Source organism: Pseudophryne corroboree (genome assembly GCF_028390025.1).
Source record: "Pseudophryne corroboree isolate aPseCor3 chromosome 3 unlocalized genomic scaffold, aPseCor3.hap2 SUPER_3_unloc_16, whole genome shotgun sequence".
NCBI lineage: Eukaryota > Metazoa > Chordata > Amphibia > Anura > Myobatrachidae > Pseudophryne > Pseudophryne corroboree.
In genome coordinates, this window is record NW_026967504.1 from 2,147,521 (window position 1) to 2,167,283 (window position 19,763).

The 19,763-nt window shown below is 43.2% G+C and overlaps 2 protein-coding genes across 2 annotated transcripts in view; one reads left to right on the forward strand and one right to left on the reverse strand.

Annotated features, from left to right (window-relative positions):
- Nucleotides 1-19,763, forward strand: part of LOC134983475 (zinc finger protein 585A-like) — a 173,279-nt gene that overhangs the window by 36,916 nt on the left and 116,600 nt on the right. The gene's annotated exons all lie outside the window — the stretch shown is intronic.
- Nucleotides 9,644-19,763, reverse strand: part of LOC134983467 (gastrula zinc finger protein XlCGF57.1-like) — an 85,087-nt gene continuing 74,967 nt past the window's right edge. The window contains exon 3 of the mRNA XM_063949139.1: nt 9,644-11,832. Within this exon, the coding sequence (XP_063805209.1) occupies nt 10,253-11,832 (1,580 nt within the window). The 3' untranslated portion in view covers nt 9,644-10,252. The remainder of the gene's footprint in view (nt 11,833-19,763) is intronic.

Below are 19,763 nucleotides of genomic sequence, written 5' to 3' on the forward strand. Positions count from 1 at the left end.
ATTTCCCCTTCTGTATATGTAACGTATGGTGTAACTAGATCTGACTCCTGTCATTCTCACCAGTAATAATGTTACTTATACATTTCCCCTTCTGTATATGGAACGTATGGTGTAACTAGATCTGACTCCTGTCATTCTCACCAGTAATAATGTTACTTATACATTTCCCCTTCTGTATATGTAACGTATAGTGTAACTAGATCTGACTACTGTCATTCTCTATGGTAATATTGTTACTTATACATTTCCCCTTCTGTATATGGAACGTATGGTGTAAGTAGATCTGACTCCTGTTGTTCTCACCGGTAATAATATTACTTATACATTTCCCCAACTGTATATGTAACATATGGTGTAACTAGATCTGACTCCTGTTATTCTCACCAGTAATGTTACTTACACATTTCCCCTTCTGTATAAGTAACATATGTTATAACTAGATATGACACGTTATTCTCATCAGTGATAATGTTACTTATACATTTCCCCTTCTGTATATGTAATGTATGGTGTAACTGGATCTGACTCCTGTCATTCACACCAGTAATAATGTTACTTATATATTTCCCCTTCTGTATATGTAACGTATGGTGTAACTAGATCTAACTCCTGTCATTCTCACCAGTAGTAATGTTACCTAAACATTTCCCCCTTCTGTATATGTAAAGCATGGTGTAACTAGATCTGACTCCTGTCATTCTCATCAGTAATAATGTTACTTATACATTTCCCCTTCTGTATATGGAACGTATGGTGTAACTAGATCTGACTCATGTCATTCTCACTGATAATGTTACTTATACATATCCCCTTCTGTGTATGGAATGTATGGTGTAACTAGATCTGACTCCTGTCATTCTCACCAGTAATAATGTTACTTATACATTTCCCCTTCTGTATATGTAACGTATGGTGTAACTAGATTAGACTTCTGTCATTCTCACCAGTAATAATGTTAATTATACATTTCCCCTTCTGTATATGGAACGTATGGTGTAACTAGATCTGACTCCTGTCATTCTCACCAGTAATAATGTTACTTATACATTTCCCCTTCTGTATATGTAACGTATGGTGTAACTAGATCTGACTCCTGTCATTCTCACCAGTAATAATGTTACTTATATATTTGCCCTTCTGTATATGGAACGTATGGTGTAACTAGATCTGACTCCTGTCATTCTCACCAGTAATAATGATACTTATACATTTCCCCTTCTGTATATGTAATGTATGGTATAACTAGATCTGACTCCTGTCATTCTCACCAGTAATAATGTTACTTATACATTTCCCCTTCTGTATATGTAATGTATGGTGTAACTAGATCTGACTACTGTCATTCTCTATGGTAATAATGTTACTTATACATTTGCCCTTCTGTATATGGAACGTATGGTGTAATTAGATCTGACTCCTGTTGTTCTCACCGGTAATAATATTACTTATACATTTCCCCAACTGTATATGTAACATATGGTGTAACTAGATCTGACTCCTGTCATTCTCACCAGTAATAATGTTACTTATACATTTCCCCTTCTGTATATGTAACGTATGTTATAACTAGATATGACTCGTCATTCTCATCAGTGATAATGTTACTTATACATTTCCCCTTCTGTATATGTAATGTATGGTGTAATTGGATCTGACTCCTGTCATTCTCACCAGTAGTAATGTTACTTATACATTTCCCCTTCTGTATATGTAACGCATGGTGTAACTAGATCTGACTCCTGTTATTCTCACCAGTAATGTTACTTATACATTTCCCCTTCTGTATATGGAACAGATGGTGTAACTAGATCTGACTCATGTCATTCTCACCAGTAATAATGTTACTTATACATTTCCCCTTCTGTGTATGGAATGTATGGTGTAACTAGATCTGACTCCTGTCATTCTCACCAATAATAATGTTACTTATACATTTCCCCTTCTGTATATGGAACGTATGGTGTAACTAGATCTGACTCCTGTCATTCTCACCAGTAATAATGTTACTTATACATTTCCCCTTCTGTATATATAAAGTATGGTGTAACTAGATCTGACTCCTGTCATTCTCACCAGTAATAATGTTACTTATACATTTCCCCTTCTGTATATGTAACGTATGGTGTAACTAGATCTGACTCCTGTCATTTTCACCAGAATATTGTTACTTATACATTTCCCCTTCTGTATATGGAACGTATGGTGTAACTAGATCTGACTCCTGTCATTCTCACCAATAATAATGTTACTTATACATTTCCCCTTCTGTATATGTAACGCATGGTGTAACTTGATCTGACTCCTGTCATTCTCACCAGTAATAATGTTACTTATACATTTCCCCTTCTGTATATAGAACGTATGGTGTAACTAGATCTGACTCCTGTCATTCTCACCAGTAATAATGTTAATTATACATTTCTCCTTCTGTATATGTTACGTATGGTGTAACTAGATCTGACTCCTGTCATTCTCACCAGTAATAATGTTACTTATACATTTCCTCTTCAGTATATGTAATGTATGGTGTAACTAGGTCTGACTCCTGTCATTATCACCAGTAATAATGTTACTTATACATTTCCCATTCTGCATATGGAACGTATGGTGTAACTAGATCTGACTCATGTCATTCTCACCGATAATGTTACTTATACATTTCCCCTTCTGTGTATGGAATGTATGGTGTGACTAGATCTGACTCCTGTCATTCTCACCAATAATAATGTTACTTATACATTTCCCCTTCTGTATATGGAACGTATGGTGTAACTAGATCTGACTCCTGTCATTCTCACCAGTAATAATGTTACTTATACATTTCCCCTTCTGTATATAGAACGTATGGTGTAACTAGATCTGACTCCCGTCATTCTCACCAGTAATAATGTTAATTATACATTTCCCCTTCTGTATATGGAACGTATGGTGTAACTAGATCTGACTCCTGTCATTCTCTATGGTAATAATGTTACTTATACATTTCCCCTTCTGTATATGGAACGTATGGTGTAAGTAGACCTGACTCCTGTTGTTCTCACCGGTAATAATATTACTTATACATTTCCCCAACTGTATATGTAACATATGGTGTAACTAGATCTGACTCCCGTCATTCTCACCAGTAATAATGTTAATTATACATTTCTCCTTCTGTATATGTAACGTATGGTGTAACTAGATCTGACTTCTGTCATTCTCACCAGTAATAATGTTAATTATACATTTCCCCTTCTGTATATGGAACGTATGGTGTAAGTAGATCTGACTCCTGTCATTCTCACCAGTAATGTTACTTATACATTTCCCCTTCTGTATATGTAACGTATGGTGTAACTAGATCTGACGCCTGTCATTCTCACCAGTAATGTTACTTATACATTTCCCCTTCTGTATATGTAATGTATGGTGTAACTAGATCTGACTCCTGTCATTCTCACCAGTAATAATGTTACTTATACATTTCCCCTTCTGTATATGTAACGTATGGTGTAACTAGATCTGACTCCTGTCACTCTCACCAGTAATAATGTTACTTATACATTTCCCCTTCTGTATATGTAACGTATGGTGTAACTAGATCTGACTCCTGTCACTCTCACCAGTAATAATGTTACTAATACATTTCCCCTTCTGTATATGTAACGTATGGTGTAACTAGATCTGACTCCTGTCATTCTCATCAGTAATAATGTTACTTATACATTTCCCTTCTGTATATGTGACGTATGGTGTAACTAGATATGACTCCTGTCATTCTGACCAGTAATAATGTTACTTATACATTTCCCCTTCTGTATATGTAACGTATGGTGTAACTAGATCTGACTACTGTCATTTTCACCAGGAATATTGTTACTTATACATTTCCCTTCTGTATATCTGACGTATGGTGTAACTAGATCTGACTCCTGTCATTCTCACCAGTAATAATGTTACTTATACATTTCCCCTTCTGTATATGTAACGTATGGTGTAACTAGATCTGACTCCTGTCATTCTCACCAGTAATAATGTTACTTATACATTTCCCCTTCTGTATATGTAACGTATGGTGTAACTAGATCTGACTACTGTCATTTTCACCAGGAATATTGTTACTTATACATTTCCCTTCTGTATATGTGACGTATGGTCAGGGCCGGATTGGCCATTACATTTACCGGGGAGATCCCCGGTGGGCCAGGCGGTGTGAGGGGCCGCCTGCCATCTGTGGCTCCGCCCCCCACAGCATATCGCCGTGACAGGTTTTCTACACGACAGGCAGTCCGTCGGCTGCCTGTCACGGATACTACTAGTGCAGCCTCTAGAACAGGGGTGGGGAACCTCCGGCCCGCGGGCCGTATACGGCCCGCAAAGCCGTTTGGTCCGGCCCACCAGCTTGTCAGTGAGACACGCTGCCGCTCAGTCGGGCGGCAGCGTGTCTCAGCTGTCAGCACAGGGAGACGGAGGAGAGCGCGGCTGTGTCGAGTGGGACCAGCGGCGTGTAGAACTTCAAACCAGCCGCCGGTCCGTGAGCCAATCAGAGCTCGCGGACCGGCAGCCAATCAGGAGCCGCGGCTGCCGGTCCGCGAGCTCTGATTGGCTCTCGAACCGGCGGCTTGTTTGAAGTACTACACGGCGCCTCCGCTCCCACACGACAGCCGCGCTCTCCTCCGTCTCTCAGGTAAGCTGCAGCAGCACGGAGGGGAGGGGGGAGGGCAACTGCATACCTGGCACTGTGGGGGCAACTGCATACCTGGCACCGTGGGGGGCATCTGTATACCTGGCACTGTGGGGGCATCTGCATACCTGGCACTGTGGGGGCATCTGCATACCTGGCACTGTGGAGGCATCCTTATATCTGGCACTGTGGGGGCACCTGTATACCTGTCACTGTGGGGGGCATTTGTATACCTGGCACTGTGGGGGGCATCTGCATACCTGGCACTGTGGGGGCATCTGCATACCTGGCACTGTGGGGGGCATTTGTATACCTGGCACTGTGGGGGGCATCTGTATACCTGGCACTGTGGGGGCATCTGTATACCTGGCACTGTGGGGGGCATTTGTATACCTGGCACTGTGGGGGGCATCTGCATACCTGGCACTGTGGGGGCATCTGCTTACCTGTCACTGTGGGGGCATCTGCATACCTGGCACTGTGGGGGCATCTGCATACCTGGCACTGTGGGGGCATCTGTATACCTGGCACTGTGGGGGGCATTTGTATACCTGGCACTGTGGGGGGCATCTGCATACCTGGCACTGTGGGGACATCTGCTTACCTGTCACTGTGGGGGCATCTGCATACCTGGCACTGTGGGGGCATCTGCATACCTGGCACTGTGGGGGCATCTGCATACCTGGCACTGTGGGGGGCATCTGTATACCTGTCACTGTGGGGGCATCTGCATACCTGGCACTGTGGGGGCATCTGCATACCTGGCACTGTGGGGGGCATTTGTATACCTGGCACTGTGGGGGCATCTGCATACCTGGCACTGTGGGGGCATCTGCTTACCTGTCACTGTGGGGGCATCTGCATACCTGGCACTGTGGGGGCATCTGCATACCTGGCACTGTGGGGGCATCTGCATACCTGGCACTGTGGGGGCATCTGCATACCTGGCACTGTGGGGGCATCTGCATACCTGGCACTGTGGGGGGCATCTGTATACCTGGCACTGTGGGGGCATTTGCATACCTGGCACTGTGGGGGCATCTGCATACCTGGCACTGTGGGGGGCATCTGCATACCTGGCACTGTGGGGGCATCTGCATACCTGGCACTGTGGGGGCATCTGCATACCAGGCACTGTGGGGGGCATCTGTATACCTGGCACTGTGGGGGCATCTGCATACCTGGCACTGTGGGGGCATTTGCATACCTGGCACTGTGGGGGCATTTGTATACCTGGCACTGTGGGGGGCATCTGTATACCTGGCACTGTGGGGGGCATCTGCATACCTGGCACTGTGGGGGCATCTGTATACCTGGCACTGTGGGGGCATCTGTATACCTGGCACTGTGGGGGCATCTGTATACCTGGCACTGTGGGGGGCATCTGTATACCTGGCACTGTGGGGGGCATTTGTACACCTGGCACTGTGGGGGCATCTGTATACCTGGCACTGTGGGGGCATCTGCATACCTGGCACTGTGGGGGGCATTTGTACACCTGGCACTGTGGGGGCATCTGTATATCTGGCACTGTGGGGGCATCTGCATACCTGGCACTGTGGGGGCATTTGTATACCTGGCACTGTGGGGGGCATTTGTACACCTGGCACTGTGGGGGGCATTTGTACACCTGGCACTGTGGGGGGCATTTGTACACCTGGCACTGTGGGGGCATCTGTATACCTGGCACTGTGGGGGGCATTTGTATACCTGGCACTGTGGGGGCAATTGTGGATCTGGCACCGCACTATGGGGGGCATATGTGTATCACGTCCCATTTTAACTGGCCACACCCATTTTTTTGGCGCATGCGTGCCTCCGGCGCGCACACACAGTACCTCTAAGGGGCAGACCTACTGGGGGGCAGGGTAATTTTTTAAGTTGAGAATTTTTGTATGGCCCCCGAAGGATTTTATAAATATCCAAATGGCCCTCGGTAGAAAAAAGGTTCCCCACCCCTGCTCTAGAAGAAGGTTGCGCTACCCAGGAGGGGAGGTAAAAAGGTGGAGGTGCGCGCGCCGCAAGCGCCAGTGATGTCACGCACCTCAAAGGAAGAACGGGTGCGTCCAGCAGCCTGCTCTCCGCTCCCTGGGCCGCTGGCAGCCTGTGGTGAGAGGAGGGGACATCGGGGCTGGTCAGGAGAAAAAGTCTGCTTGCACTGTTATTGACATCTGCTGCAGTCAGTCTTTAAAATAAAAAAAAATGTCCTGCAGCTTACAGGACATTTTTTTTTTTAAAGACTGATAGGGGGACATGGAGATCTGCATGGGGGGGGGGGAAGGAAGGAGATATTACATAGGACGGTTATTTAGTGCTGGGGGAGATGATCTAATGGGGATATTCTGTTCTAGGGAGAGATGATCTGCAGGGAGTTTGGGGGTGGGTTTGCTATTCTGTGCTAGGGAGAGATGATCTCTCTGAGGGGGCTATTGCCAAAGGTCAGTGCTCGAAGTGGTCAGTGCTCGAAGTGGGCTGGTATACAAGCACTTCTTTGAGCACTGAGTTTGAAGAACCCCGCCGCAGCATTGCGCTCTCCCTCCTGTGACTGCAGCGCTACTATTTCAAATCTGCTGCGGACCGAAAGCCAATCAGGAGCAGCCACGCGGCTGCTCCTGATTGGCTGCCGGTCTGCGGCAGATTTGAAATAGTAGCGCCGTGGTCATAGGAGCACAGCGCCGCACCAAAGGCTGCCGCCCTCAGCCTCCTCGCCGCCACCCTCAGTCCTTCTCTGCCAACTCCCACAGTCTCCTCTTCCGCACCATCTACGAGGCCCACAGCCTCCTCCACCTTGCGCTGACCACAGCCTCCTCATCTACCGCACCGCAGACCACAGCCTCCTCAACACCACCGCTGCTAAATAGGTAATCTTACCCTGCTGCCTTTTTCTCTTCCTAGTCCCTACTGTATGCCCTGCTGTCCCTCTCTGTCACTCTCCCTGTCCCTATGTCCCTGCTATCACTTTCCCTGTCCCTCTGTCACTCTCCCTATCCCTAGGTCTCTGCTGTCACTTTCCCTGTCCCTGCTGTCACTCTCAATGTCTCTGCTGTCACTACCGCTGTCCCTCTGTCACTCTCCCTGTCCCTATGTCCCTGCTGTCACTCTCCTTGAATTTTGTCTCATACCATGTTTCATAATGTGAATTTCGGTTCATACTGTGTGCTATAATGTGAATTTCGGCTCATTCTGTGTGCTATAATGTGAATTTCGGCTCATTCTGTGTGCTATAATGTGAATTTCGGCTCATACTGTGTGGTATAATGTGAATTTTGGCTCATACTGTGTGGTATAATGTGAATTTCGGCTCATTCTGTGTGCTATAATGTGAATTTCGGCTCATTCTGTGTGCTATAATGTGAATTTCGGCTCATTCTGTGCTATAATGTGAATTTCGGCTCATTCTGTATGCTATAATGTGAATTTTGGCTCATACTGTGTGGTATAATGTGAATTTCGTCTCATACCCTGTGCTATAATGTGAATTTCAGCTCATACCTTGTGCTGTAATGTGAATTGCAGCTCATACCCTGTGCTATAATGTGAATTTTGGCTCATACTGTGTGCTATAATGTGAATTTCGGCTCATACTGTGTGCTATAATGTGAATTTCGGCTCATACCGTGTGCTATAATGTGAATTGTGGCGCATACTGTGTGCTATAATGTGAATTTTGGCTCATACCATGTGGTATACTGTGAATTTCGTCTCATTCTGTGTGGTATATTGTGAATTTTGGCTCATACTGTGTGCTATAATGTGAATTTTGGCTCATACCGTGTGCTATAATGTGAATTTCGGCTCATTCGGAGTGCTATAATGTGAATTTCGGCTCATACCGTGTGGTATAATTTGAATGTACAGGCTCCTTGCTGCCAAACGGGTTCAACTGAACGGGACCCTCTAAAACGCAATGTGTGGCTCTAGCCTTAGTGAGTAATGAATATACCTGTGCACATGTCGGGTGACCTGGATAACGTGAGCTGTTTGGGGTCCTGAGGACCGAGCTTGAGAACCACTGTAATAGAGTATAGCTGTAATTGCTTTAAAATGTATTTAGTGAGTGTAAAGAGGATTAAATGTCAAACCAGTTTCAATTGCTTAAATACTTCCGCTACAACACAATACTATCTAATAGGTTTAATGAGTTAGGTCCAGCTAATATGACCTACCCTGCCTTTTGTTGGTGTAACAACGCCTATATTACATTTTTAAGTAATCCCGCCTACTTTGGTATTGGCTCCGCCTACAGTTGGTTTGGTGCCGCCCACATGAGGCCACTTCTAGAAATTTTTCCAGGGCCACTTTCATTTCCCAATCCGTCCCTGCGTATGGTGTAACTAGATCTGACTCCTGTCATTCTCACCAGTAATAATGTTACTTATACATTTCCCCTTCTGTACATGTAAAGTATGGTGTAACTAGATCTGACTCCTGTCATTCTCACCAGTAATAATGTTACTTATACATTTCCCTTCTGTATATGTGACGTATGGTGTAACTAGATCTGACTCCTGTCATTCTCACCAGTAATGTTACTTATACATTTCCCCTTCTGTATATATAACGTATGGTGTAATTAGATCTGACTCCTGTTATTCTCACCAGTAATAATGTTACTTATACATTTCCCCTTCTGTATATGTAACGTATGGTGTAACTAGATCTGACTTCTGTCATTCTCACCAGTAATAATGTTACTTATACATTTCCCCTTCTGTATATGTAACGTATGGTGTAACTAGATATGACTCCTGTTATTCTCACCAGTAATAATGTTACTTATACATTTCCCCTTCTGTATATGTAATGTATGGTGTAACTAGATCTGACTCCTGTCAGTCTCACCAGTAATAATGTTACTTATAGATCACTTTCCTCCTAATAGAACTCACAGAACTTTACATTCACAATTACACAGAGGACAAGATAGACAATAAGTAGAACAGAATAAAGACCTCAGCATGTGGGATGTATATTTAGGAAGTGAAGGAACATTAATGAAACATGTGAGTAACCGTCATCAGTCTGTTTGTGGTCTCCAGGGTGGAGGTCTCTTGGACTGTGCGAGGCAGCAGGTTCCATGGTCAGGGCTGCATAGCTAACAGATCAACCACAAATGAATTATGGCAGATTCTTGGTACTGCTGGTAACAGTCTGAGGGGGAGAGGTAGGGAATTCCAGAGAAAGGGAGCAGCACGTGAAAAATCTTGGATAGGAGTGTGAGGAAGTAATCAGAAGACAGGAGAGTCGGCGTGCATTAGCATATGGACCTGTTTCGCTAGGACTGAGTCACGGCCAACTGGCATCACCCACACCTGGAGTTCAGCTAGACATTTAGTATTGGTATTGTTTTCAGTACCTGGAGCAAAGACAGGTTATCTGCATAGTAGAGGTAAAGGAGGACATGACGTCTTATTATTTCACCCAGTAGCAGCATTTATATTGTAAAAAACAAAAAACAAAACACAGGACATAGGATAAAACCTGAAGGAACAATGCAGGGAAATGGTGAAGATGAGTATACTCCAGAAGATTAAAATGGTTCCCCACCTGTGTGATGTCTACTGTGTCCAACAAGAGGTGATTTATTAATCACTCAGAGAATGCGAATGGCTTCAAACGTCTGTGAGTTCTCTCATGTTGAACAAGATGTGATTTCTGTATAAAACTTTTCCCACACTCAGAACATGAAAATGGCTTCTCACCTGTGTGACGTCTCTCATGTGTAACAAGATGTGATTTCCGTATAAACCCTTTCCCACACTCAGAACATGAAAATAGCCTCTCACCTGTGTGACTTCTCTCATGTGTAACAAGATGTGAGTTGTGTGAAAAACCTTTTCCACACTCAGAACAAGAAAATGGCTTCTCTCCAGTGTGAGTTCTCTCATGTGTAACAAGTTGTGACTTTTGTGAAAAACCTTTTCCACACTCAGAACAAGAAAATGGCTTCTCTCCAGTGTGACTTCTCTCATGTTGAACAAGATTCGATTTCAGTGAAAAACATTTCCCACACTCAGAACATGTAAATGGCTTCACTCCGGTGTGACTTTTCTCATGTATAACAAGATATGACTTGTGTGAAAAACCTTTTCCACACTCAAAACAAGAAAATGGCTTCTCTCCAGTGTGACTTCTCTCATGTTGAACAAGATTCGATTTCAGTGAAAAACATTTCCCACACTCAGAACATGTAAATGGCTTCTCTCCGGTGTGACTTCTCTCATGTATAACAAGAGTTGATTTCTGTGCAAAACATTTCCCACACTCAGAACATGAAAATGGCCCCTCTCCGGTGTGATTTCTCTCATGTGTAACAAGACATGATTTGTGTGAAAAACGTTTTCCACACTCACAACATGAAAATGGCTTCTCTCCGGTGTGACTTCTCTCATGTTGAACAAGATTCGATTTCAGTGAAAAACATTTCCCACACTCAGAACATGTAAATGGCTTCACTCCAGTGTGAATTCTCTCATGTATAAGAAGATATGACTTGTGTGAAAAACCTTTTCCACACTCAGAACAAGAAAATGGCTTCTCTCCGGTGTGACTTCTCTCATGTATAACAAGAAATGATTTCTGTGTAAAACATTTCCCACACTCAGAACATGTAAATGGCTTCTCTCCGGTGTGACTTCTCTCATGTCTAATAAGTGTTGATTTCACTGCAAAACATTTCCCACACTCAGCACATGATAATGGCTTCTCTCCGGTGTGACTTCTCTCATGTCTAATAAGAGTTGATTTCAGTGCAAAACATTTCCCACACTCAGAACATGAAAATGGCTTCTCTCCGGTGTGACTTCTCTCATGTTGAACAAGATGTAATTTCCGTGTAAAACATTTCCCACACTCAGAACATGGAAATGGTCTCTCACCTGCCTTAGATGGCTGATGTGCAATAAGCTTTGTGTTCTGTGTAAAACAAGGTGCATCTATAGAACAGGAAAACACTGTATCTACTGTCAGAGCTGTAACAGATGCACCAATATCAGAGTGATCAGGAGAACATTTCCCAGGATCAGAGGGATCAGCTGATAGAGCTGGATGTATAATTGGGGTAATGAGATTAGTTCCTGGAGAATCCTGTCTACTGTCATCTTTTATTTCACAATCCGGGGATGATATTAGATGTCCTTCTGAGATATTCCTGCTTCTGTGTCCATCTGCTGGAAATAAAATACATTTTGGAAATGTGAATTTTCATAAAACAATTAAAATCTGGTAAATATCATGATCAAAACTGGAAAATTACTAGAAAATGATAGACAAGACCCAGGGTGTTACATGGTACAATATATAATTCTGTAACAGACATTGTATCCAGTACTGTATTTCTGGCATTGCTTTTATGTTTATCTTTAAAATAATACTAGGAATCTTGGAAAGGAGTGTTACTAACAATGAGAGATCATGTGGGATTACTAGAGGTGACATGGGCTGTGCAGTAATATAACATCGCCTGTGCATACATTTAGGTAACACGGAGATCATGTGGGATTACTAGAGGTGACATGGGCTGTGCAGTAATATAACATCACCTGTGCATACATTTAGGTAACACCGAGATCATGTGGGATTACTAGAGGTGACATGGGCTGTGCAGTAATATAACATCACCTGTGCATACATTTAGGTAACACAGAGATCATGTGGGATTACTAGAGGTGACATGGGCTGTGTAGTAATATAACATCTCCTGTGCATACATTTAGGTAACACTGAGATCATGTGGGATTACTAGAGGTGACATGGGCTGTGCAGTAATATAACATTACCTGTGCATACATTTAGGCAACACTGAAAGATCATGTGGGATTACTAGAGGTGACATGGGCTGTGCAGTAATATAACATCACCTGTGCATACATGTAGGTAACACTGAGATCATGTGGGATTACTAGAGGTGACATGGGCTGTGCAGTAATATAACATCGCCTGTGCATACATGTAGGTAACACAGAGATCATGTGGGATTACTAGAGGTGACATGGGCTGTGCAGTAATATAACATCTCCTGTGCATACATTTAGGTAACACTGAGATCATGTGGGATTACTAGAGGTGACATGGGCTGTGCAGTAATATAACATTACCTGTGCATACATTTAGGCAACACTGAAAGATCATGTGGGATTACTAGAGGTGACATGGGCTGTGCAGTAATATAACATCGCCTGTGCATACATTTAGGTAACACAGAGATCATGTGGGATTACTAGAGGTGACATGGGCTGTGCAGTAATATAACATCGCCTGTGCATACATTTAGGTAACACCAAGATCATGTGGGATTACTAGAGGTGACATGGGCTGTGCAGTAATATAACATCACCTGTGCATACATTTAGGTAACACAGAGATCATGTGGGATTACTAGAGGTGACATGGGCTGTGTAGTAATATAACATCGCCTGTGCATACATTTAGGTAACACTGAGATCATGTGGTATTACTAGAGGTGACATGGGCTGTGCAGTAATATAACATCACCTGTGCATACATTTAGGTAACACTGAGATCATGTGGGATTACTAGAGGTGACATGGGCTGTGCAGTAATATAACATCGCCTGTGCATACATTTAGGTAACACTGAGAGATCATATGGGATTACTAGAGGTGACATGGACTGTGCAGAAATATAACATCGCCTGTGCATACATTTAGGTAACACTGAGATCATGTGGTATTACTAGAGGTGACATGGGCTATGCAGTAATATAACATCGCCTGTGCATACATTTAGGTAACACTGAGAGAACATGTGGGATTACTAGAGGTGACATGGGCTGTGCAGAAATATAACATCGCCTGTGCATACATTTAGGTAACACTGAGATCATGTGGGATTACTAGAGGTGACATGGGCTGTGCAGTAATATAACATCGCCTGTGCATACATTTAGGTAACACTGAGATCATGTGGGATTACTAGAGGTGACATGGGCTGTGCAGTAATATAACACCGCCTGTGCATACATTTAGGTAACACTGAGAGAACATGTGGGATTACTAGAGGTGACATGGGCTGTGCAGAAATATAACATCGCCTGTGCATACATTTAGGTAACACTGAGATCATGTGGGATTACTAGAGGTGACATGGGCTGTGCAGTAATATAACATCACCTGTGCATACATTTAGTTAACACTGAGAACATGTGGGATTACTAGAGATGACATGGGCTGTACAGTAATATAACATCGCCCGTGCATACAGTTAGGTAACACTGAGATCATGTGGTATTACTAGAGATGACATGGGCTGTGCAGTAATATAACATCTCCTGTGCATACATTTAGGTTACACTGAGAGATCATGTGGGATTACTAGAGGTGACATGGGCTGTGCAGTAATATAACATCGCCTGTGCATACATTTAGGTAACACTGAGATCATGTGGGATTACTAGAGGTGACATTGGCAGTAATATAACATCACCTGTGCATACATTTAGGTTACACCGAGAGATCATGTGGGATTACTAGAGGTGACATGGGCTGTGCAGTAATATAACATCGCCTTTGCATACATGTAGGTAATACTGAGATCATGTGGGATTACTAGAGGTGACATGGGCTGTGCAATAATAGAACATCGCCTGTGCATACATTTAGGTAATACTGAGATCATGTGGGATTACTAGAGGTGACATGGGCTGTGCAATAATAGAACATCGCCTGTGCATACATTTAGGTAACACTGAGATCATGTGGGATTACTAGAGGTGACATGGGCTGTGCAGTAATATAACATCACCTGTGCATACATGTAGGTAACACTGAGATCATGTGGTATTACTAGAGGTGACATGGGCTGTGCAGTAATATAACATAGCCTGTGCATACATTTAGGGAACAATGAGAGAACATGTGGGATTACAAGAGGTGACATGGGCTGTGAAGTAATATAACATCTCCTGTGCATACATTTAGGCAAAACTGAGAGAACGTGTGGGATTACAAGAGGTGACATGGGCTGTGAAGTAATATAACATCTCCTGTGCATACATTTAGGTAACACTGAGAGATCATGTGGGATTACTAGAGGTGACATGGCCTGTGCAGTAATACAACATCGCCTTTGCATACATGTAGGCAATACTGAGATCATGTGGGATTACTAGAGGTGACATGGGCTGTGCAGTAATATAACATCGCCTGTGCATACATTTAGGTAACACTGAAAGATCATGTGGGATTACTAGAGGTGACATGGACTGTGCAGTAATATAACATCGCCTGTGCATACATTTAGGTAACACTGAGATCATGTGGGATTACTAGAGGTGACATGGGCAGTAATATAACATCACCTGTGCATACATTTAGGTTACACTGAGAGATCATGTGGGATTACTAGAGGTGACATGGGCTGTGCAGTAATATAACATCGCCTTTGCATACATGTAGGTAATACTGAGATTACTAGAGGTGACATGGGCTGTGCAGTAATAGAACATCGCCTGTGCATACATTTAGGTAACACTGAGATCATGTGGGATTACTAGAGGTGACATGGGCTGTGCAGTAATATAACATCACCTGTGCATACATGTAGGTAACACTGAGATCATGTGGTATTACTAGAGGTGACATGGGCTGTACAGTAATATAACATAGCCTGTGCATACATTTAGGGAACAATGAGAGAACATGTGGGATTACAAGAGGTGACATGGGCTGTGAAGTAATATAACATCTCCTGTGCATACATTTAGGTAACACTGAGAGATCATGTGGGATTACTAGAGGTGACATGGACTGTGCAGTAATATAACATCGTCTGTGCATACATTTAGGTAACACTGAGATCATGTGGTATTACTAGAGGTGACTTGGGCTGTGCAGTAATATAACGTCGCCTGTGCATACATTTAGGTAACACTGAGAGATCATGTGGGATTACTAGAGGTGACTTGGGCTGTGCAGTAATATAACATCGCCTGTGCACACATTTAGGTAACACTGAGATCGTGTGGGATTACTAGAGGTGACATGGGCTGTGCAGTAATGTAACATCGCCTGTGCATACATTTAGGTAACACTGAGAGATCATGTGGGATTACTAGAGGTGACTTGGGCTGTGCAGTAATATAACATCGCCTGTGCATACATTTAGGTAACACTGAGATTGTGTGGGATTACTAGAGGTGACATGGGCTGTGCAGTAATATAACATCGCCTGTGCATACATTTAGGTAACACTGAGAGATCATGTGGGATTACTAGAGGTGAGATGGACTGTGCAGAAATATAACATCGCCTGTGCATACATTTAGGTAACACTGAGATCATGTGGGATTACTAGAGGTGACATGGGCTGTGCAGTAATATAACATCGCCTGTACATACATTTTGGTAACACTGAGCTCATGTGGGATTACTAGAGGTGACTTGGGCTGTGCAGTAATATAACATCGCCTGTGCATACATTTAGGTAACACTGAGATCATGTGGGATTACTAGAGGTGACATGGGCTGTGCAGTAATATAACATCGCCTGTGCATACATTTAGGTAACACTGAGAGATCATATGGGATTACTAGAGGTGACATGGACAGTGCAGAAATATAACATCGCCTGTGCATACATTTAGGTAACACTGAGATCATGTGGGATTACTAGAGGTGACATGGGCTGTGCAGTAATATAACATCACCTGTGCATACATTTAGTTAACACTGAGAACATGTGGGATTACTAGAGATGACATGGGCTGTACAGTAATATAACATCGCCCGTGCATACAGTTAGGTAACACTGAGATCATGTGGTATTACTAGAGATGACATGGGCTGTGCAGTAATATAACATCTCCTGTGCATACATTTAGGTTACACTGAGAGATCATGTGGGATTACTAGAGGTGACATGGGCTGTGCAGTAATATAACATCGCCTGTGCATACATTTAGGTAACACTGAGATCATGTGGGATTACTAGAGGTGACATGGGCAGTAATATAACATCACCTGTGCATACATTTAGGTTACACTGAGAGATCATGTGGGATTACTAGAGGTGACATGGGCTGTGCAGTAATAGAACATCGCCTGTGCATACATTTAGGTAACACTGAGATCATGTGGGATTACTAGAGGTGACATGGGCTGTGCAGTAATATAACATCACCTGTGCATACATGTAGGTAACACTGAGATCATGTGGTATTACTAGAGGTGACATGGGCTGTGCAGTAATATAACATCACCTGTGCATACATTTAGGTAACACAGAGATCATGTGGGATTACTAGAGGTGACATGGGCTGTGCAGTAATATAACATCGCCTGTGCATACATTTAGGTAACACTGAGATCATGTGGGATTACTAGAGGTGACATGGGCTGTGCAGTAATATAACATTGCCTGTGCATACATTTAGGTAACGCTGAGAGATCATGTGGGATTACTAGAGGTGACACGGGCTGTGCAGTAATATAACATCGCCTGTGCATACATTTAGGTAACACTGATAGATCATGTGGGATTACTAGAGATGACATGGGCTGTGCAGTAATATAACATCACCTGTGCATACATTTAGGTAACACTGAGAGATCATGTGGGATTACTAGAGGTGACACGGGCTGTGCAGTAATATAACATCGCCTGTGCATACATTTAGGTAACACTGAGAGATCATGTGGGATTACTAGAGGTGACATGGACTGTGCAGTAATATAACATCGTCTGTGCATACATTTAGGTAACACTGAGCTCATGTGGGATTACTAGAGGTGACTTGGGCTGTGCAGTAATATAACGTCGCCTGTGCATACATTTAGGTAACACTGAGATCATGTGGGATTACTAGAGGTGACATGGGCTGTGCAGTAATATAACATCGCCTGTACATACATTTAGGCAAAACTGAGAGAACATGTGGGATTACAAGAGGTGACATGGGCTGTGAAGTAATATAACATCTCCTGTGCATACATTTAGGTAACACTGAGAGATCATGTGGGATTACTAGAGGTGACATGGGCTGTGCAGTAATATAACGTCGCCTGTGCATACATTTAGGTAACACTGAGATCATGTGGGATTACTAGAGGTGACATGGGCTGTGCAGTAATATAACATCGCCTGTGCATACATTTAGGTAACACTGAGAGATCATGTGGGATTACTAGAGGTGACATGGGCAGTAATATAACATCACCTGTGCATACATTTAGGTAACACTGAGATCATGTGGGATTACTAGAGGTGACATGGGCTGTGCAGTAATATAACATCGCCTGTGCATACATTTAGGTAACACTGAGAGATCATATGGGATTACTAGAGGTGACATGGACTGTGCAGAAATATAACATCGCCTGTGCATACATTTAGGTAACACTGAGATCATGTGGGATTACTAGAGGTGACATGGGCTGTGCAGTAATATAACATCACCTGTGCATACATTTAGTTAACACTGAGAACATGTGGGATTACTAGAGATGACATGGGCTGTACAGTAATATAACATCGCCCGTGCATACAGTTAGGTAACACTGAGATCATGTGGTATTACTAGAGATGACATGGGCTGTGCAGTAATATAACATCTCCTGTGCATACATTTAGGTTACACTGAGAGATCATGTGGGATTACTAGAGGTGACATGGGCTGTGCAGTAATATAACATCGCCTGTGCATACATTTAGGTAACACTGAGATCATGTGGGATTACTAGAGGTGACATGGGCAGTAATATAACATCACCTGTGCATACATTTAGGTTACACCGAGAGATCATGTGGGATTACTAGAGGTGACATGGGCTGTGCAGTAATATAACATCGCCTTTGCATACATGTAGGTAATACTGAGATCATGTGGGATTACTAGAGGTGACATGGGCTGTGCAATAATAGAACATCGCCTGTGCATACATTTAGGTAATACTGAGATCATGTGGGATTACTAGAGGTATCATGGGCTGTGCAATAATAGAACATCGCCTGTGCATACATTTAGGTAACACTGAGATCATGTGGGATTACTAGAGGTGACATGGGCTGTGCAGTAATATAACATCACCTGTGCATACATGTAGGTAACACTGAGATCATGTGGTATTACTAGAGGTGACATGGGCTGTGCAGTAATATAACATAGCCTGTGCATACATTTAGGGAACAATGAGAGAACATGTGGGATTACAAGAGGTGACATGGGCTGTGAAGTAATATAACATCTCCTGTGCATACATTTAGGCAAAACTGAGAGAACATGTGGGATTACAAGAGGTGACATGGGCTGTGAAGTAATATAACATCTCCTGTGCATACATTTAGGTAACACTGAGAGATCATGTGGGATTACTAGAGGTGACATGGCCTGTGCAGTAATACAACATCGCCTTTGCATACATTTAGGTAACACTGAAAGATCATGTGGGATTACTAGAGGTGACATGGACTGTGCAGTAATATAACGTCGCCTGTGCATACATTTAGGTAACACTGAGATCATGTGGGATTACTAGAGGTGACATGGGCTGTGCAGTAATATAACATCGCCTGTGCATACATTTAGGTAACACTGAGAGATCATGTGGGATTACTAGAGGTGACATGGGCAGTAATATAACATCACCTGTGCATACATTTAGGTTACACTGAGAGATCATGTGGGATTACTAGAGGTGACATTGCCTGTGCAGTAATACAACATCGCCTTTGCATACATGTAGGCAATACTGAGATCATGTGGGATTACTAGAGGTGACATGGGCTGTGCAGTAATATAACATCGCCTGTGCATACATTTAGGTAACACTGAGAGATCATGTGGGATTACTAGAGGTGACATGGACTGTGCAGTAATATAACATCGCCTGTGCATACATTTAGGTAACACTGAAAGATCATGTGGGATTACTAGAGGTGACATGGACTGTGCAGTAATATAACATCGCCTGTGCATACATTTAGGTAACACAGAGATCATGTGGGATTACTAGAGGTGACTTGGGCTGTGCAGTAATATAACGTCGCCTGTGCATACATTTAGGTAACACTGAGAGATCATGTGGGATTACTAGAGGTGACTTGGGGTGTGCAGTAATATAACATCGCCTGTGCATACATTTAG